Consider the following 23,332-nt stretch of genomic DNA (forward strand, 5'->3'; position numbering starts at 1 on the left):
CAGTTTTTGGCACACATTTTCCCCGTTTTAGGAATTTGGGTATATGAAAATTAAAAATATCAAAAATTATAATGCCATTGATTTCAGAACATTTTGTTATGATATCTTAAACCGTTCATTTTACATTAATTCAAATTTTATATTTTTCTTCGTGGAAAATCACCATATTATTTTTTTTTTAGTTTTTAAGTTGAATGACGTCCCAAAAATATTTAATTTTACTAAAATATCAATCTTCAAGTTCTAAGGTTTTCACTAATATCAAATAGTTAAGTATGTATGCATATAAAAAGCTTTTATTTACCCTTCAGAAGTTCCACAAATTTTGTAAATTTTTGGGAGGTCAATTGTCTATTGGATACTGGTGGATTTTATGGCGATTGCTACCTTATTTTATGGCGATTGGTCCATTAATAGCTCCCATATGTCGTCGGGCTTGATCGACTATACTTTCTTACTTGTTTTTTAATGTAAATCTTTTGAAATTTCATAGGTGTTCTTAAGTACTTTTAGAATTTTATAGTAAAAACTATTTTAGCTTAAATACTCATCGAACGTGTGTTTACTTTAAATTAACACATACAAAAAATTCCAAACAGAGAGTCTCCTGCAATGTCAGTTGTTATGCACATAAGACATTTTTGCAATATCCATTTCTCGCATCATTAAATATGACTTGAGACTTTGAGCCATACCACAGACATCTAGTAAAAATCAAAAGGACGTCAGAACGCAATTAACGCCCATAGAAGAAATCTGTTTACAAATGAGAAAATTTTCACCGTGAATGAGTTTTTCAACAAACAAAATGACAGAGTCTAAGCTACATCACCTCGACAAGCATCGGAAGTGGTTCCTAGAGTAGTGCCTGCTTCTGCAATATTGTGGTGGGCAGTCACAACAAAGTTGATTTTCTATGCAACGGAGAAAATCATCATGACATTGTGAATCCACTAAACAACACCTTGTTTAAAAACGAACCATAGTTGGGCATGTTTACTGTAACCATTTCAATATTTTCAACAAGTTTTTTTTAACAATATTGTAGTCACAGTAACTATTTACATGATTGTGGTTAATTTACGATTCACATGATTGTATCAAACATATATGTATAAGGTTACAGTCAACAATTATATATTTGTGTCAACCATATTTATGATGAATCATTATATCATAATATGTTGTTCTCAGATTATGATATCCATAAGCCATGATTGAGACAATCATGTTAATTACTGTGACTATCTTACTATGTAAATGGAGACTTAGAATTTTTTCTTTTTGCACAATATTTCAAAACATTACAATTTTATATTTAACCGTCTTCAAATCTCAATATTGTCTTTCGATTTGTTAACACATTTAAAAAAGAGTAGTCTGTATTTGTTACAATCCAACCATCCTCAACACACTATTCAACAATGTTCTCATCTTTTTTAAAACTAAATTCTTCTATATCAAATAATGATTTTTTTGTTTTTCTTATTTTCAATTTTGTGTCTCCCCCAACAGACAGCAGAAAATCTGGCTGATGCCTCACTGCAACGCAGTGTCAGTGAAAAACAACGTGACGAACAGGAACTCTTGGCAGCACGACGACGTGAAAAACAACGTCTAGCCTCAAAACCGGCTGCTGGACGGCATTCACGTTTTGGCGGCACGTTTGTAATACGTAATCTAAAATCTGTCTCAGATCGGGATATAATCTGCCATCAGCCATTGGGACGTGTCACATCGATTGATTTGGATCGAGAAAAGCAGCAACAGAAACGTCCGCATCGTCATATACAGGAAGAGGGTCAGGTGACACGACGTAGTGCGTTTTCCGTACGGTAAGTGTTTGCAAATTAAAGGATCTACTTTTTAAAACGTAAATTTAAATATTTTATTTTTGATTACACATTCAACATGTTCCTTTTCATAACTGCAATAGGATATTAATATGTATTTCGAAATATGTATTTGTATTTAAGGTTTGTAAAAGGTAGTAAGATGAGAACTCATACACTATATAATATTCTTTTGCTCATGTATATTTTGCATTTCCTGTTTATAATAAAAATTGTTTATGTTACTGCGTGTGTGGTGCTCACACATATGACTTCTCTTGCACATATTTGTGTTTGTTGTTGTTATTGACTGTTGTATCCTGGCAGATTTCTACAAGGATGTGCCTGCCTGCATGTACATTAGGGTGGGTCGACTTTTTTGCCAAAGAATCGTAGGGGATGGGATAATGATGATTCTACGATGAATTATAATCTAAGGAAATTTTCCCTAAATCTTTTGTCTAAAATGGATATTAATTAATGTTGCAGAATCAACATTTATTGGAAATATATCTGCCATTTCGGTCGGATTAGGATAACATTTGACGTAAACGTAACTAAGGAGTTCGTATTTGTGTTATTCAAATGGGCCCTACAAATGCTCCATGGTCGGCGCTATGGGGGCTCAAAGTAGGATACCTTCGACATGTAATATTTTTAAACACGTACAATTTTTCAAAGAGCTCGACTAGGTCTTGAAAGAAATTTTTTGTGTGTGCTATTTATCTTTTATAATTTCCGAGTTATAGGCATTTCAAAATTTAAATTTTAAAATTTTGCCACATCTGTTTTTTTTATAGAAATATAGGGCGTACTTTTGGAACGAATGGACTTTTTTGTTACTTAGACAACTAATTTACCAATAATATACAAAATATTTCAGAGCAATATCAATTATGGATCCAAAAATAAATAAAAATTCAAAAAATAGTAGATTGTTACTGTTTTTTTTGGGCAAAAAGAGGTGACTTAACTCTTTTTTTATTAAAAAAAAAATTCCTTTAAGAACATATAAAAATGTTATGGTTTTCTGTAAGGTATCTTTACGGAGAACATTTTGGTATAAACAACATGTCCTATTTTTCGATTATTCGCCCTTCGGAATTTGACCTATTTTTTTTTTAATCATATTTTCAAGTTTGGGCCACATGTTCTAAAATCCCAAAGCTGGGATTAGAAAACGTAAAACAGCTTTGCAAACCTTGATGTGTTCCCTATTTATCACCAAAGTATTTTCCCAGCACCAAAGATAATGTGGACCCTATGTGCAAAATTGTAAAAAATAAAATTTTTTTGATTTTCACTTAAATTTTTAGGAATTGCGTGATTCCCTTTGACCTTTCGACAAGTTTTTTTACACCTTGTTATTTAGAATGTAATAGAAATTTATAGTTGCATTCATACAAATCGACCCACCCTAATATACATACATATATAAATGTATATGTTTGCATACCCACTCCGAATAATCAAGATAAACTTGTTAAGTCACATACACATGTCATTCCATTCATTGTACTGCATTTTGAAAAGACAATTGAAATTTTGTAAATGATTGACTTGTGGTTTACACCTGACGCCATGATGTTATTGGAATTGTTGTTGCTGCTGTTGCAATTACAACAGTTGTTGCCACAATCTGATGTGATGTGGGGATATACATAAGTATGCTTGTTGTCTATGTGTTTGTGGTTGGTTGTATGTGCGTGTTAGTTTTGTTAACTAATTTAAACTGTATGATGACCCCTAAACAAAAACAAGACTTTTGTAAATTAAAGACAACAAATTTTATATTTTCTTGGGGGCTCTTTTATGTTTTTTGTAATAGAATTATTTAATAATCAAATTTCTTGGCATTGAATTCTTTTATTTATAAAAATATTTAATGTTATTATTTATATCTAACGGATAAATAGTTAGTTTAGTTCTAGACGCAGAGAAAAAACATGGTTGTGGTAATCTAATAGCAACATATTATGATAAGATTTATGATTGTAGTCCAAACATGTTCTGAAGTAATCGTGTTATGATTTAAAGTAATCATATTATTATTAAGTTCTAGTTCAGTTCTAGTTCAGTTCTAGTTCAGTTCTAGTTCAGTTCTAGTTCAGTTCTAGTTCAGTTCTAGTTCAGTTCTAGTTCAGTTCTAGTTCAGTTCTAGTTCAGTTCTAGTTCAGTTCTAGTTCAGTTCTAGTTCAGTTCTAGTTCAGTTCTAGTTCAGTTCTAGTTCAGTTCTAGTTCAGTTCTAGTTCAGTTCTAGTTCAGTTCTAGTTCAGTTCTAGTTCAGTTCTAGTTCAGTTCTAGTTCAGTTCTAGTTCAGTTCTAGTTCAGTTCTAGTTCAGTTCTAGTTCAGTTCTAGTTCAGTTCTAGTTCAGTTCTAGTTCAGTTCTAGTTCAGTTCTAGTTCAGTTCTAGTTCAGTTCTAGTTCAGTTCTAGTTCAGTTCTAGTTCAGTTCTAGTTCAGTTCTAGTTCAGTTCTAGTTCAGTTCTAGTTCAGTTCTAGTTAAGTTCTAGTTCAGTTCTAGTTCAGTTCTAGTTCAGTTCTAGTTCAGTTCTAGTTCAGTTCTAGTTCAGTTCTAGTTCAGTTCTAGTTCAGTTCTAGTTCAGTTCTAGTTCAGTTCTAGTTCAGTTCTAGTTCAGTTCTAGTTCAGTTCTAGTTCAGTTCTAGTTCAGTTCTAGTTCAGTTCTAGTTCAGTTCTAGTTCAGTTCTAGTTCAGTTCTAGTTCAGTTCTAGTTCAGTTCTAGTTCAGTTCTAGTTCAGTTCTAGTTCAGTTCTAGTTCAGTTCTAGTTCAGTTCTAGTTCAGTTCTAGTTCAGTTCTAGTTCAGTTCTAGTTCAGTTCTAGTTCAGTTCTAGTTCAGTTCTAGTTCAGTTCTAGTTCAGTTCTAGTTCAGTTCTAGTTCAGTTCTAGTTCAGTTCTAGTTCAGTTCTAGTTCAGTTCTAGTTCAGTTCTAGTTCAGTTCTAGTTCAGTTCTAGTTCAGTTCTAGTTCAGTTCTAGTTCAGTTCTAGTTCAGTTCTAGTTCAGTTCTAGTTCAGTTCTAGTTCAGTTCTAGTTCAGTTCTAGTTCAGTTCTAGTTCAGTTCTAGTTCAGTTCTAGTTCAGTTCTAGTTCAGTTCTAGTTCAGTTCTAGTTCTAGTTCAGTTCTAGTTCAGTTCTAGTTCAGTTCTAGTTCAGTTCTAGTTCAGTTCTAGTTCAGTTCTAGTTCAGTTCTAGTTCAGTTCTAGTTCAGTTCTAGTTCAGTTCCAGTTCGGTTCTAGTCTCTCTATAATGTAGAGCCTCTTGAATTTCGGTTCCAAAAACTAAAATGTCACTCCTGATATGTAATTGATTTCACTAACACAAAGTCATCTTCGCCTAACAAGAAATCAAAATAACAATTTCATTAAATAAATATTCTACATCTAAACAATATGTTTATGATGTTCCCAATGTGTACTATTGACCAAAACCAAATAATATTATGGCTTTTATCCTATTACTTATTTGATTGCAATTTTTTACAAACAGGAAAAAATAGAAAGACTACTGACCACCCCTGCTATTTGCACAGAAGGAAAAAATATTAAATAATTCATGATATTATTTCCGTTATACGGAATTTCTAATCAAAATTGCCAATACAGCATTGGAAATAAGTCTTCTGTTTATTGTCTATAAAATGACAACAACGGCCAACTGCAGGAGAAAAAAGATATTGTGAACAAAATAGATAACAAGACTGTTTATGTCTGTTGCAATGAGGACTTTTTATACATCCTGGGAGTATTAGCTTTTGTATATGCTTTTATCATACCGCATAAGAAATAAGACTAAATATTAATAAATAAGAAACAACTATAAGACAAAAAAAATATACTCGTACTTCAACGCCCTTAATGTATACTACAGATTTTTTTTATTTATTTTTTTCCCATTTTCATATTATTTATTTTACGTGTTGTTTTGCTTTCATAAACAAATCCCGGAATGTGCCAGTGCTGACCAACTTGTTAGTTTTTAAATAATTGTACGGTTTTTCGACTTAAAGGATGAAAAGGACACAATAATTTGTCTGATTCGTATTCATTTTTCATTTACTTATTGGAATATTTACAAAATGTCCTTGATCCAAAAGCGCTTAAGCGATCCGAATAGAAATAATTAAAAGTATTGTTTATTGCGGTGTTTAACCATATTTAAATTCTTAATATTAAGTCTATGTGCTTTTGTTGATACAGCTCTGCACCTTAATCATACTCTGCAGAGATTTAAAGATTTTTCTAGACTAAAGTCTGAAAAAGTAATGCAACAAGGTATTCATCCATCCATCTAGATGTGGCGGTAAATCAAACAATTTGTTTGCCATCTTGCGTACATTGTTTAGAATTATTTTTTTTTGCGCTCTGAAGGAAAAAAGCAACATAATGCAGGTCTCTTCTACTTGGGAAAATACAAGAACACCGACAGACACATCAACAAACTTCCACTTATTGGCCACAAATAAGAGGTCAAGTAAGTATTAGTATTTTTTTCTTTTTTTTTTTGACCAACTCGCCCCCAGTTTTCTTAACAATTCGTATTTTTTAACCGGAAGACCTTAATAAATGGATTTCGTGAAACTAAATGGATGTTTTTATAATATTTTTTCATACAGTAACTTTAAAGGGTTTTTTTCATACATGTATCAGCAGTATCTGTTACAGTATGAGTTAAAAAGTTTATTGTTTACTTTGTATTTCTTGCTGTTGCCACATAGATACACATTCTATAGTTATAAGGGATGTATAGATTTATTTTTAGTTCGTTTTTCATAGACAATCTTTCGCCGTTTAGTAAACACCACTGGCGGCAAACATTAACCTGCTGCAGCTATTGCTGAGACTGCTTGCTGGCTGTGAAAATAGTGAAACATAAATTATTGTTACAGTTGCATAGAAATGGCGCAACAATTTTTTGTTTGCATTTTTATTTTTTCGAAAACAAATTACAACTTGGTAACAATAGACCATTGTAGAGCAGAAATATTTATTTATCTGCTGTGTTTTTTTGCTTACTATGCAGGTGATATGGGTTACTTTTCAATTTTTATTATTTGCTTAGTTACCAGCAAATTTCCACTTTTATATTTGGCTGTGTCTTTTTGTCTTTTTTACTAGGGGGTCCATTAAGTTGAAATATATTATTATTTTTGTTATGACTTTCTTTATCACATAAATAGAAAATATGAGGAGAAGTTTTATTAAAAATACTTGAAGCAAATACTATAAATAGTATGACTATTTACTAGCATGGAAGAGTGTGTGAGAAATGAATCCTGCTGTAAATTATTCTGGGAACTCTACGATATATTCCACGACATTGCCGTACATCGATAGGCAGAGTACAATACATTAAATTTTTCAGCCTTGTTGTGATGCCGTGATGATCCCCGAAGTCAAGATGAGATAAATTGAACTTGTTTGGATAAACAAGTTTAACATTTTATTTATGAATATTTTTTAATGAAGTTTTACAGTTGCACAGATTTTTAATTTAAAGATTAAAAATTGAAAAATAAACACAAAATTTTGAAATTTATTATCAGGAAGCCCGAATTCCCAAAAAATTTGAAAACCCCAAAATTGGGATTTTTCAGTTTTTTTTTTTGGCTATAATAAGGAGTGAAAACGAAAAACACGTGTTTTTCCTTAAAACTTTTAACCCAAGTATTACACGGTCCGACAAATAGAGAAAAAATTCTGTAGACACGAATCGGATGATATACGTCCGAAACTATAAATTTAATGGAGAAAAACTGTGTTTTCAGTTTTTCATTTCGTGATCCTGTGTCCTTTTTTAAGGACTTCAAAGTTTCAAAGAAGTACATTTTTCAAAAAATATTTAAAAATACTCCTGCTATTCCAACAATGACAAATTGTATGTCAAAAGAACAAGAAGAGTTTTAAAATATTTTGTATTATCTTTATTTTATCCTGTAAGGATCAAAAGATGCCAAAAATGTCCTTTAAAATGTTTATCCTTTAATATACTTTAAGATTACCAATAAATTCCTTTTAAAAAAATAGTGCGTTAAAGACCCAAATATTCTTTACTAAAGGTCAAAATTTCATCCTTTATATATATAAAGGTCAAATTAAAATATAAAAAATTATTAAGAAAAGTGCTTGTTTATAAACTACACCAGCATAGTGGGGGAGGTATAATGGGTTAGGGCTGTTGTTTGCAACATACAAAAATATTGTCCCAACACCCACCTTAAAGTATACCAATCTGCTCAGGATCACTTTCCGATGTCCGTCCGTCTGTCCGTCCATCCATGTAAACCTTGTAATCAAACTACAGGTCGCAGGTTTGAAGATAATTCGACAAAGTTTAGCACAAACCTTTATATTGCCCCAAGGACAAAGGCAAATGAATTTGGTTAGAATCAGCCCATTATTTATCCTAGCCCCCATACAATTGGCCTATATGAAAATAGTTAAGCTCTCATAAATATCTTAATTATAAACATATTCAAACCAAATTCAGCAGAATTAAGTTTTATGTAAGCCGAACTCTCACGACCAAATTTCGTGACGATCGGTCAACAATATTTCATAGCTTCCATATAAGCAACATTCTCGAAAATGTCATTAATATACATAAATCTCTGAAATATGTCAGTATCCAAACAAAATTCAACACAAATATATTTCATATATTCGCAATTCATCCCACCAAATTTTGTGACGATTGGTCCATAATTAGTCATAGCTCCCATATAAGGCAAACTACCGAAAATGTGTCTATTCAAATAGAATTCAACACAAATAAGTTTCATAACAAAAGAAAATTCTTTATAATCATATACCCGGTGTAGGGTATCATAAGGTCGGACTTGCCCGACTAAACCATTTACTTGTCTTTTTGATCCTTACAGGATAAAATAAAAATAATACGAAATATTTTACAAGTCTTCTTGATCATTTGACACCAAATTTGACACAGTAGGATGATCAGAAGTATTTTAAAACATATTTTTAAAAATGTACTCCTCTGAAAATTTGAAGTCCTTTTAAAAGGAAACAGGATCACGAAATGAAAAACTGAAAACGCAGTTTTTCTCCATTTAATTTATTGTTTCAGACGTATATCATCCGGTTCGTGTCTAATATAGAGTGTCGTAAGGTGTTATTTGATTTTTTTTTTTGATCAAGTTACCTTTGAAAAGTATGTCAGCTATTATGTTTAATGTCAATTATGTTCATTTGTTGTTAATCTGATTAAAATGAGTGACGAGAAATTTCGTACTAAAATTATTAAATATTTTCAACAAAACCTAACTTGGTCCTACAAAAATTTGTCCAAACAATTAAAGGTCTGCCGTCAAACTGATTCTATTGTTATTAAACAATATCGGGAGAAGGTTTTTCAGGTTTTCTATGAACGGAGAAGTTCATAGAAAACCTGGTTCAGGTAGAAGGAATGGTCCACATGATGTTTATACAGCCAATAAATAGAAACCATTTTCAAACGACCCAACACATCCGGTAGCAAAGCAGTCCGGTTAGCTCAGTACTCGGTACGCAAATTGTAGTCAAATTTCGCAGTTTCCGGGTCAATATTTATACCCCACACCACCATAGTGGGGCGAGTATTATGCGATTGTGCTGATGTTTGTAACGTTCAAAAATGTTTGTCTAACACCCACCTTAAAGTATACGAGTCCATTAAACGATGGCCATCCGTCCGTCTGGCTGGCCGTCCATGTAAACCTAATGCGCAACATACAGATCGCAATTTTGAAGATACTTCGATAAAATATGGATAATTTTTTCGGCCCAAGAAAGAAGGAACTTCCTGAAATCGGTTCATTATTTCACCATCCAAATGTCCTCCCGAAATTGGACATTATCGGTCATAAATAGTTTATTTATATACAGTATTGGCCATAACTAAAGCACCCCCTCAATGAATTTTTTTCATATGGTATTTTTTTGTATAAAATCAAAGTTTTAAATATTTATTATGTATTATTCTATAAGACGAAACGTAAAATCAAAAAATATTTTAAGGATATACTATAAAAAAAAATTTTAATTAATTTTTTGTTGCAAATCCTTTGTTTTGGATGGCACAAGAACATCTCTTGGCATAGAAGATAATATGTTTTTATGGCGTTTTTCGATATTCCTTCCCAGGCTATTTTAACGGCATGAAATAAATCGTGAAAATTTCCGATCCTTATTTCAACAATTTTCACGATTTATTTTCATATTAACAATGTGCTACAAGTTCTCAATAGGATTGAGCTCGGGAGATTGACCAGGCCAATGAAGAACTTGAATCTTATTGCTCTGTAGCCAAGTCTTACAAACTTTGGAGGGGTGCTTAGGATCGTTATTCTGTTGGAAGCTCCCTATAATTGGCGTCTCTTCACTGGCATAAGGCAGCATTACAGCTTTCAATACATCACGGTACATGAACCGGTACATGAACCGGACCAGAAAAGCAACCCCAGACCATTACATTGCCTCCTTTTGAAACGAGCCTGGAAATAACTGATCTGTTAATTAAATATTTTTTACTAAATTCATGTAGTGATAAGCCCGTCTTCCAGTCTTCAATAACTTTAATTTTAAATTTCATGGAGTACTTGTTCCTTGTCATTGTTTTTTTCAAAATAAACTGTATAAAACTTAAATTTTGCACACTACTTCTTCCTATATTTTTATCTTTTGGAATTTTTAAGTCCATTCATTGTGATTCCCGATAATTCACATTGCAAATATACAGTACCGAGTCAAATTTTTAAACATCTTATAAGAGGGTGCTTTTGTTTTGTCCGTTGCGTTTTGAGTTTTTATATGATTTATCATTTTAAATTAATTTTTAATACAATTATCTTTTACTAAATGAATAGTAAATGAACATTAACAACATTAGTTAATAAAATATATACAAAATACATCCCAAAAAAGCCGTTTTTATCAAAAAAATTATGATTTGAAAAAATCCATTGAGGGGAAGCTTTAGTTATGGCCAATACTGTAGGTATCTACACAAATTTCGCTACAAAAATAAGTTCTATATATACGGAATTCATGTCACCAAATTTTATTAATTAATCATAGCTACCATATAAGGCCTCTCTTTAACGAGCATAAATCTTTTGCACATAATATTCAAAATTCATATTTCATGGCGATCGGTCCATAACACGGTGCTACGATGGAAAAAAAAACTTGGAAAACGGCCTAGCGTGGGTTATAGGTCTTGCTGAGTACACTACAAATTGTCTCTAAAAATTTCAGAAACACCCTCAAATTCAGAAGTTATTCTGAAAAAACGTTTTCAGTGATGTTCGTCGACTTATCGACCTGTAGCTTAGTCAGTTTTTGTCTGACTTTAAATTTTTTAACGGGTTAAAAAGAAAACTGATTACGCTTTAAAATGACGTGCATTTTTGATACATACATTATAAGTATTGTTTTTCTTAAGAATATGTAAAAGAAAAACAAAATTTATCAAATTTTTTATTTTAGTCGCTTATCATTGCTTATTTTGATATGAAAGTTTATAAAAATTTATACCAACATATATAGGACATTTTGTTCTTAACAAAACATTGTTTTAATTATTCAAATCGTATGAAAATTCTAAAAGTTATTCAACTTTTAATTAACACCATTTTTAGTATTTTCTCCCCCAGCGCATATAAATAAAAATAAACAAAAAACTGTAGAAACAAAAATATTTGTAAAATTTTGAATTTACAAGGTAAATTTTTTCGACCTTTTTTCAAAAAAGTTAAATAACTTTTCAAATATATACCAATTTTAACAAGTAATATCTCATTTTTTCCCATATAAAGTTGTCTTTAAAACATTTTTTTTCATAGAAAAAAATTAAATTAACTATTGTTGAATACTTTTTATAAAACTTACTTGATATACATTTTGTGCATACATTTTATGAAAGCTTAATTCTTTGTCTATCCATAATTGTTTAAAATTTTGAAATCGGTCTAAAAATGTGTGAGTTAGAGGTACTAAAGTACTACGACCTACCCTAAAACATTTTTTTCAAAATATCTCAAAATTTTGAGGGTATTTCAAAATCTTTGAAAACGGTTTTAGTATGTCCTCACCTAGGCCTACAACCCCCATTAGGTCGCTTTTCAAGTTCTGACAAAAAGTGTCATTTTGTAGCAGAGTGTAATTAGTCATAGCTCCAATATAAGGCCCGCTTCCGAAATTCATTCACGAAAACAAAGGACTGAAATTTTAAAAGAAAAATATTTTAGCTCATTTAATTAGTTTAGGGTATTTTATGGTCGTGCTTGACCGAGAGAATGTTGTAGAAAAGTTTACCAAAAAGTTTTTGGTATGGCAAGCAATATGCAGTTGCGACAAAATAAGCTAAACATTTGTTACAAAGGGCTTTATAAATACCGAAATTTACATCAATGAATGTTTACAAAAGAGGATGATTTCATTCACTTATTTTTGACATCGGCAAGGTATTGAAGCTATGAAATTGGCAATAAAATATGCAAGAATAGCGTACCAAGCATCTTCTAATCTTTGAAACATAATATCTGAATTAGTGTAATTTTTGCGATAGATTCTTTGATTCACAATTCCCAGGTTCTCATTAAGTTCTGGTGATTGTGATTACAATTCCATTACAGAAACTCTTTCTTGTGCTAATCACGATTTAACAACTTTTGAATAGTGCTTGGGGTCGTTATCGTGCTAAAAAACCCATCGCAGCAGCGTATGTGGAAGCATTACTCTTTCCAAGATGACTCTATAGACAAATCCACTCATTACTCCATTAATTCTGTGCAATGGGCCAACTGCAGCAGCAGAAAAACAAACCCCATACCAACAAAAAAATATAACATACCCGAGGTGTCTTACTTTGGGGACACCTAGCCGCGCCCTGGTGGTCCCATGAGCTCTAAATTATTTTCTATACCACTATATGCTCTGTATTTAATACACATTTAAAGTTTCTCCAAAAACCCATTTTACGCTCTCGTTTTGGAGCAGACAAATTATTCTCAGTGCATTATATTGCAGTGTTTTGTAATTTAACATTATTGTATGATTAATCCCTTCATTGAATAGTGGGATAGAACAATGTCGGGTTCAGAATCTGAGTCATCTATAAAACCTAATAATTTAACTTTGAATGTTGAAAATAATATACAATTCGGCTATGTTGATTACATTTAAAGTTTAGAATTCCCAAAATTCCAATCGTCTAAAAGCAACGCATTTTTTTTTTGTTATACATCTATAGTAGTTGTTAGTTTATTGTTTTCCATTAAAATTGATTACTTTACAACGTAATTATTTATTTAGTCCAATGAAATTTATTTACTTAACATGTTCTTAATGCACAATCTTTTTTCAATTTATTTGCAGTTTGTGTTTACGTGAGTATTGTATCGAAATCTTGCGTTCGGCATACAATACATTAGTACGTCAAGTGAGACGTGTATTGGAACGTAATTCAGGATCAACCAGTCATGATGATTCGTACTTATTGTGGGTCATACGTTTCTTTATGGAATTCAATCGTCTAAGTGATATGAAATTGGAATTAGTAAGGTAAGTGTTTTTTTTTTAATTTATTTATTTTTTTCTTAAGAAATGCATTTTGCAAGAACTACTTAAAAGTTTTTTGCTTTTACTCATTCCCTGCTTTTCCCACCTGTAAACTGCTCTACTGCTGTTCATTGTTTATTCAAACTTTTCTATTATTATTTTTTTTTTAGTTATTTTGTTGTGTTTTTATACCCTACACCACCATAGTGGGGAGGGTATAATGCGTTTGTGCAGATGTATGTAACGCCCAAAAATATTGGTCTAACACCCACCTTAAAGTATACCGATCGACTTAGAATACTTTCTGATATTTCAATCAAATTTGGTACATATAATTTTTTCGGCCTAAGGACGGAGCCTATTGGCTGAAATCGGTCCATTTTTTCACCTAGCCCCCATACAAATGTTCTCCCGAAATTGGACGGTCATTAATGTTTAATTTATATATGTATTTCCACAAATTTCGCTCCAAATAAGTTTTATATATACGCAATTCATGTCACAAAATGTTGTTACGATCGGTACATAATTAGTCATAGCTCCCATATCTTCTGAAAATCACTTTAACGTGCATAAATCTCTTTAAAATGTTGATATACACACAAAATTCACCATAAATAACTTTCATATAGACATAAATCACACGACCTAATTTCATGGTGATCGGTCCATAATTGGTCATAGCCCCCGAATAAGGCTCACTTCCAAAAACCACTCACGAATATAAATTATTGATATTTTAAAAGAAAAATGTTTTTGTTCATTTACTTAGTATAGGGTATTATATGGTCGGGCTTGACCGACCATACTTTCTTACTTGTTTATTATTTTATTTTACCCATGGTATATTGATATTGTCATTCCGTTGATAACACATTGAAATATTCATTGCAGACCCGCAACAGTATAGATATTATGGATCCTTATAAAATTCTAAGATGATCTAGTTATGTCCGTTCGTCCGTCTATCTATCTGTCTGTTGAAAACACGTTCCACAAATACTCTCTATTGATAAGGTTTGTTTGGTATTGAAAATAGGCAATATCGGTCCATGATTTCACCTAGCCCTCATATAAATGTCCTCCCGGAATACTGTTTGAGTTGCCATAAATATGTTGATTATCCTGATAAAATTTCCGCATTAATACTGTAAAGTATAGCAAAAATTGGTCAATATTTCTCCAAGCTCCCCCCGTCAGAAAATGACTTGAACATTCCTAATTGTCTTATAATAATTAATATCATGATCCTCCAAATTTTTGTGAGGATCGGTCCATCGGGTACAACTAGAGGCGCAACTGAGAGTAAGCGGAGAGTAACAATAATTATTCTCTTCACATGTACTTGTGATATGTGAATTCAACATACTTGTGAGAGAATTAAACACATCAAAATACTTGAAATTTTAACTTTGATTTTCCGACTAAATACAGACCGAACCACTTTATTACACTTCTACACAATATTTGGCAATTTTTTTGACTACTTTGCAGGACACTTTTATTTCCAAAACACATTAATTTTGCTCAAATGAAAAAAAAATATTTTTTATTAATTTTTGACACTTAATTTTATTGTGGTAGAATTTAATTTATAGAACAGAGTTTCAATTTTTGGTATTGAAAATAGAACAAAATTTAAATAAATTAAAATTTATACATTTTTATAGAACTCTGTGTGTCTGGTGAAAATTAAAAAGGCACCAATACAACCTGAAAACTATGTACTAATACATTCTCTCGACTTAGGTTTTTGACAACAGACTTAGGTTTTTTCCCTCTCAGTAACGCTTCTATGGATATATTATTCTATGGATCGGTCCATAATTGACCCTATTTCCCATATAACCCCTATACAAGAAGGGAAGCCTCTCAATTTTTCTACAACAACAACTTCTCTCTCTTCTCACATACAAGTAGTATGTGAATTCAACACACTTGAGAGAGAGATTTTACTTCAAAACTTTTGCTTGAAAATTGCAATTTTAGCACACTCTTTCACAGACAGATAATATTCTTTTATTTGTTTCTATATATTAAACCATTAAAGTAACCAAAACATGTACATATATTTTGCACAAACGAACAATATTTTTTTTTTAATTTTTTTGACTTTTAATTTTTTTGAAAAAACACATTTGTAAAATTTGGTATTGAAAATCAATAAGAAATTCAAATAAATTAAATTTTTGTAGAAATTATGGATTAAAAAGCAGAAAAATCTATTTATAAAACCTTTCCAGGTCAAATATAATTCAAATAATTTGAGAATTGTTTGAATTTTTAAATTTAATTGTAATAAAATTTTGTTAAAATTTTTAAGGTCGCTTTTTTACAACTCTGTGTGTTTGAGGAAAGTGTAGTGGTGAAAGTGGTTTGAAAACCAATACATATAAATTAAATGTTACCCATACATTCTTATAGTTAGGTTTTTTTTGACAGCGTTTCACTTCTTGTTATTATTCTTTGCCCCTATATAAGAACAATTTTTTATTGTCAATAAAAATAAATTATGTACATAGAATGATTTTACCAGGGACCGTAACGGTTATAAGGGATATCAAAAATGTTATTTTACAACAGTTATTTTGTGACTTTAAAAATAAAAATCCATCTAAAACTGTTATTTTTCAACTTAAAAATGAAAGTTCGCATGAAACTTTTAAAAAAAGAAATTTTTTTTCCCGTCAGAAAAAAGACTCAATTGAGAAGTTTTATTTTTTCCGTCAGAAAATAAAACTAATTTTTTGTAAATTGACACCTAAAGCTTGTCGCTGGTCAGATCATTATAATTTGTAAAGCACCTTGCATTGCCATTGAATAATTTTTCATTGTTTGATTCCTATTATCAAATTGTTGTTTTTTTTTCATAAACAAATAAATTACTACAAACATTATATCAGATAAATTATATAAAGAAATATACTGGAAAAAAGTAGAAAATAAACGAAAAGAGTTTAATTTTCTGACGGGAAAAATAAAAGTCCTCAAATGAGTTTTTTTTATGACTGCTATTTAAAACTCTTTTTTTGAGGGTTTCATACAAACATTTATGTTTACGTTGAAAAACAACTGTTAACTGTGTAGTTGAGATCATTTTTTTAATATCACCATAGATTCTGAAAGAGCACGTCAATGCGAATCTATTGGTATATAACAGTATATGTCTCCGTTGACTCTAACATAGAGATTTTTTGATTTCAAATTTTCTGGATAACCGTTATTTACGGTCCCTGGATTTTACATATTATAAATTTCGGCCAAATTCTTTTAAAGTTTTAAGAAATTAATCACTCTATCAAATCCTTCAATATTGTATAGAAGGCCAAACCTATACAATATTGACGGTGGGTATACAAGATTCGGCACAGCCGAATATAACACTTTTACTTGTTCTATTTAGTTTATTTTCTTAAATAAAGTTTTGTAGGTTTATTTTTTGCCCTTTAAAAATGTAATGCAACAACGTAGAAGCTAGATGGACGAAATAGGGAAGAAGAAAAAAATAAGCAAACACCTTTTAGAAAATTGCACAGAGAGTTTTCTATTATTTCCATTTTTATTTTGTTAAGTTCCCACTGCCAATCTCTCCCAGGAATCAGGAAATTTTGTTGGCAGAATTCTATATATTTTGCTATTTTTTCTTCTATGGTACTTTCGTTTCTTCGATTTTTTTTTTATATTTGTATGTATTTAGTTTTCAAATCTTTTTCTACTTTTTTTTTTTTGTTTAGTTTGGTTCTTTAACAAATTAAATTTAACATAGTTTTACAAGAAGTTGTACTTGTGCATTATTATTGCTGTTGCTGTTGTCGTTGTTGTTATATTCTTTAAGAATTTCCTTCAAAATACTGTCGTCGATGCTGTTCCTTTCTCTAGCTGTGTTGTCTTAAGGAAAGAAAAACTTGCAAATAGTTGGCCAGTTTTTTTTCTCCTGTAGTACATTTTGGCTATTTGCACAGTTGTTTAGTTTGATGTTGAGTTTGGAATTTTCTTTTATTTGAAGCTATTCAAGGATATTTAATCGAAACGGGATTTTTAAAAAAATCTAAAGTTCACAAATCGCTGCCACGAAGTTTTTTTTTTTTATTTTAAACTTGTAGAATTAAATCATGAATATTATTCTCTTTATGCTAAATTGCATAGATCATTTATAACTTATGTTCTTTTGGTGGCAGAATTAGGTCTACGTAGACTTGAAATATCCTAGGTTTCTTTTTATCACAGAAGGAAAAAAAGTCGTCAGTTCTTACAACCTCAAACCTTTTAGTTTATAAATATTTTCTTTGGATTTATAGGAATTTATGGCTTATGCACAGATAAAATAGATTTGTGATAGAAACCGAATTTGTTGCCAATCAAATGATTCTGCCTTAGTAACCGAATTTTATAGTTGTGTCTACGAAATTTTAGAAATGATAAAAAAAATGTTGGTTGCTTTAACCGAATTTCTTCTTTATCAACTCACTTTCTACTGATGCAACCGAATCATTCGATTGGCAATAAATTCGGTTGCTACTACGAATCTGTTTTCTCCGTGTACGTCTAATCGTACTCAATCAAAACCATCAATATTGTTCTGGTAAGGATGGTTGTCTGAATGGCACAGATGTAAATTATTGTCCGTATCAAAAAATTCAGTCTTCCTGTGAATGAAATTGGCTGAATCCGACAGAATATTCGGTTTCGGATTAGGCTAAAATCTGTAAAATTTTGCCCGAAATTTTTTTATAAAGAAAATATATAGATTATGACATTTTTAAGTGGAAACTAGTTTTCAATATAAAAAATTATATAATAAGGACAGAGATCGAAAAAATCTTAACATATATGTTAATAAAAATGAAATCACTAAACTTACAGTTTTTATTTTATTTGATTGAAATTATTATTACAACTTACAAAAAATATTATTTTTATTCTTCTAATCAATAGTGATGAATTTATGAACCATTTCCGGAAAAACTTTCATTAAGGTTTTTATAGTGTTTTCTGTTACTTTGTACGAACAGCTAGTCAATCTGCGTTTATTAAGATTTTTGTGATCTTCATTCTCTTTTAACAAGATCCCAATATCTCTCCACTGGCCTTAGATCAAGGCAGTTTGGAGGATTTGCCTCTCTTGCTACAAATAACACATTATTGTTCTTGTACCAATCAATACTTTTCTTAACCTAGTGACAGATGCCAAATCAGGTCAAAAATAAGTGGACACATTAAGAAGTCTTATGAATGGAAGCATCCGCTTTTCTAAACATTCCTTGATGTAAATTTCGGTATTTATAGAGTCCTTTGTAACAAATGCTTGGCTTCTTTTACCGCAACTGCATATTGCTTGCCATTTTAAGAACTATTTGGGACAATTTTCTGTTTTGGGTCCTAAACTTTTCTACAACATTCCCTAGAGCATCAGCAACATAAAAATATTGACCCGGAAGCTGTGAAAAAGGTTCCATACGTACGTTTCGTCATACATTGTGACGCAGGTATATTTCTTGTAGAACATTTTACTTCAATTTCCGTGCTTTGTTTTTGGCCTCTAATTTTTAGCAGAGTTCCTGTCAGGAACTTTTTGAACCTTGTATGTTTTTAAACCTGCATTGGCATTAACTTTTCTTACCAAATAGTCCGAGTACTGAGCTAACTAGACTGCTCTTTTGAAAATTCTTTCCATTATTATACTATAAATCATCCTGATTATACTATAAATCAACGGACAAGTTCTCCCGATACTGTTTAATAACATTGGAATCAGTTTGACGACTGACCTTTGATTGTTTGGTCAACTTTTTGTAGGATCAAGTTGGGTTTTGAACTCAGAATTAATTCATTCGTCAAAGTTTCGGCGAATTCAAATAGAAGAAGGAATGTACAGATGCCGGTAAAACAACGAGCTGGAGAAACTAAACGAAAATCCGAATATTGATCCATTACAGTGACAAAACTGTTTGAACAACAACCAGAAATTATTGAGAAAACAGAACACCCGAGAAAAAGAATGGAAAGTTAGCTTAGAGGATGAGTTTTATCTATTCTCCTTGTTAAAACACCCTTTAGATAAGTGGTCGGCACTCATAGCAACCAGGTTAGAATGGAATCAGTTATTTACTTGTAAATACCATGTTAACAATCAATTTCATACAAATCAATCTATCTTCTATATAAATAAAAATCAATTCTCGTTCGTTGGTAATTGCATCAGTTGAGAACGGCCGGACCGATTTAGACATTTTTTTTCTAAAATGTTGGTCATAGTCCAACTTAGGTTTTTACGGAATGAAAAATTTACCACGCCCACTTTTTTCGATTTATCTAAAATCAGAAAACGGCTATACCGATTTGGCTAATTATCCAATTAAAGCTTTTACTGAAGAAAAAATTAACCACGCCCACTATTTTCGATTTATCTAAAATCGGAAAACGTCTATTTGGCTAATTTGTTTTTAAATGTTCGTAGTAAAATTCGTAAGAAAAATTTATCACGCCCACTTTTCTTCGATATACATATCTAAAATCGCAGAACACCTGGACCGATTTGGCTATTTATTTTTAAATCTTCGCAATAGTCCACAAAAGTTTTTTACGACCAATAAGACGCTTACTAATACGCCCACTTATCAAGTGCTGAAAATATGCGACCAAAGGTAGTGACATGGCCCGAACGCTGCTATACTACGAAATGACAAGATATTATACTTGGAATCAATAGTCAAAGAAATTTCAACGGCGGAAACAAGGAATTCCAGTTTTAGGTTCCCCTATTTATTTTCCAACGACAATTTTTTTTGCTTTGGCCAAAAATCGATTTTTTATATAAAAAATTACAATATCTAAAATCGCTAATAGTTTGGCCAATAAGCGTTTAATCAAGAAAAGGAGCTTGATCTGTGATCACTCTGATTTCTGAACAAAAATAGATTTTTTTTATATAAAAACTAAAAAAATATCTAAATTTGCTAATAACTTGGTCAATAAGCGATTAATCAAGAAAAGCAGCTCGATCTGTGATCACTCATATTTCTGAACATAAATGGATTTTTTATATAAAAACTCACAATATCTAATATCGCTAATAACTTGGCCAATAAGCGTTTAATCAAGAAAAGGAGCTCGATCTGTGATCACTCATATTTCTGAACAAAAATCGATTTTTTATCTAAATATCTAAATTCGCTAATATCTTGGCCAATAAGCGTTTAATCAAGAAAAGCAGCTTGATCTGCGATCACTCATATTTCTGAACAAAAATCGATTTTTTATATAAAAACTCAAAATATCTAAATTCGCTAATAACTTGGCCAATAAGCGTTTAATCGAGAAAAGGGGCTGGATCTATGATCACTCATATTTCTGAACAAAAATAAATTTTTTAATTAAAATCTCACAATATCTGAAATTGCTAATAACTTCGCCAATAAGCGTTTAATCAAGAAAAAGTGCTCGATCTGTGATCATTCATATTTCTGGCCAAAAATCGATTTTTTATATAAAAACTCAAAATATCTAATTTCGCTAATAACTTGGCCAATAAGCGTGTAATCAAGAAAAGCTGCTTGATCTGTGATCACTCATATTTCTGAACAAAAATCGATATTTTATATAAAAACTCAAAATATGTACATTGATTTACATGTATGCTGTTGCTGCTTGGACAGAACAACGTCTGTCGGGTCAGCTAGTTATCACAATGAAAAGCTTATCAGATTGTAACATAGGAAGATTTCTCTATTTGGCGACCACTGCTTTTTATGAATAAACACAGGGTAAATAGACCTGATCATAAATTGAAGCGATAATAATGATAGAGATTTGCAGCAATGAGGTCAATCCACTTGGATGTACGCTTCGGAACGATCTGAGTTACATTCGAAAGAAGATTGTCAACACAACTACAGCTGCTTCAAGTTTTTCTCATGGTACAACTGTAGATCTACAAAAACTGACACATCAGTATAACTTTTAAATCCAAATTTCTTCCAAGATCTTCAGAAAGTATGTTTTCTTACCCAAATCACTGTGCTGCACATTTACCCATTCTACCTCTCTTCGTTTTCAATGAAAATGTTTAAAAATAATAACTTCAAAGTCTATATTTTTTCTCTCTCTTTCCTTCTCCATTGAGTATGTCTATTATAATTTCAATCTGGACCATTGTGTTTATTTACATCATTTGTCCGCCTCTGCGCTGTTGTGATGAAACAACATTGGCGTTAAGTAAAATGTCTTAGGAATACAACACCAAAAATCTTAACAATTTGTTGGTTACTTTAAAACTGGTTTCTATACAATGACAAAAATGAAGCATTACAAAAATGTTGTCATTCCTAGAAATATTTCAACTCTACCGATAGCGCCCCTTCTGCTTCCTCATTGTTCCCTAATAATATGCTTTAATTTTTTATAGTTGTAGGATAGTGTGGACAAGTTTTATTGTTGTTATTCAAAAGTTTCACCAATTTATTCATTTTCCTATTCCTTCAACAGCAAGCTGCTGTCGTTAGTTGTTGCTGTGGAACCTTTCCAAAATGCATACTTTTTAAGTCAAACCCGTGTTGCATCAATTTGTCTATGTGTTTTATTTCTTTGTTTCGTTCGTTTTTTCTTCAAATTCTGGTGACTTGCTGAATTTCTTTTTGCCCAAAACTTCACTTTTAAGTTATTTAAAAGAAAATGAAAGAAACCGAAATGTAGTTTTCTTTTGCTGTTGTTTTGCAAGATAAAAAAGTGGAAACAAAAACTCCATAAGTTATTGTTGTTAAAAGCGTAATAAACTAAAATAGCAATTTGTTGTTTACATTACTTTAAAAAGCCAACAACAAAACAATAGCAGCAGTTTCAACATTTAACATTTTCAGCTGTTGCCTTTAATTCATTCATTATTTTTGGGACTTTTTTATTATACCCTACCTTAGTGAGAAGGGTATATATAAGTTTGTCATTCCGTTTGTAATTTCAACAATATAGTTTTCCGACCCTATAAAGTATATATATTCTGGATCCTTATAGATAGCGGAGTCGATTAAGCCATGTTCGTCTGTCTGTTAAAATAAATTTTCTGAAGACCCCAGATATCTTCGGGATCCAAATCTTCAATAATTCTGTCAGACATGCTTTCGAGAAGTTTCCTATTTAAAATCAGCAAAATCGGTCCAATGGGTCAAAATCGGAAAAAAAAAATTTAAAAACAAAAAAATTTTAAAATTTAAAAAAACAAAAAAAAATTTTTAAAAATTTTAAAATTAAAAAAAATAATTTTAAATAACAATTCGAAAAAAAAAATTAAAAAAACAACTTGGGGGAAAAAAAATTTGTTTGCCTAAAAATATTTAAAATTTGTATTTTGAAATATAATTTTGTGAATGGTATATAAGATTCGGCACAGCCGAATATAACTCTCTTAGTTGTTTTTAAATATCTTTGAAACAAATGTTTAAAAACTATTTTAAATGAAAACAAGCGTTTTAATCCGAGAGCTTTTGGGAGAATAATATTTTGGTTGAAGTTTCGAAATATCTATTGGCAAATAGATTATTAATAATATGCATTTTGTCAAGTTTACTCCATGAAAGCCACACATCATCCATAGACTTAAAAACACTGCAAAGTGCCGATCTGCTAACGTGGTCAGAAGGTTTTGACATGCGAATTTTTGCAGATATTTCAAAAGATCAAATAATGGAATGAAAGATGGACGATGAGCATCGATGATTATTAACGTGGATTAACTAAAAGTCATTTGGTTGCCTACTAAATGTATATATATTTCTAATGCACCATACCTAGGCATCCAATTTCTATGGTTTTTGAAACATATTAGCCGTTTCTTAGTAAAGGAAATTCATGATAGAAGCATCATCATCATGCCTACCTAATAGATCAATCAACCGAAACTGACTTGCATGAGGCTATAAGAACCGTTGAGAGA

General features: G+C 31.1%; 1 protein-coding gene across 1 annotated transcript in view; it reads left to right on the plus strand.

The window, feature by feature from the left end:
* timeout (timeless circadian regulator timeout) overlaps positions 1-23,332 on the plus strand; it is a 549,675-nt gene that overhangs the window by 48,701 nt on the left and 477,642 nt on the right. The window contains exons 4-5 of the mRNA XM_065502580.1: positions 1,516-1,835; positions 13,225-13,410. Of these exons, the coding sequence (XP_065358652.1) occupies positions 1,516-1,835; positions 13,225-13,410 (506 nt within the window). The remainder of the gene's footprint in view (positions 1-1,515; positions 1,836-13,224; positions 13,411-23,332) is intronic.

This window comes from Calliphora vicina, chromosome 1 (genome assembly GCF_958450345.1).
Source record: "Calliphora vicina chromosome 1, idCalVici1.1, whole genome shotgun sequence".
Classification (NCBI taxonomy): domain Eukaryota; kingdom Metazoa; phylum Arthropoda; class Insecta; order Diptera; family Calliphoridae; genus Calliphora; species Calliphora vicina.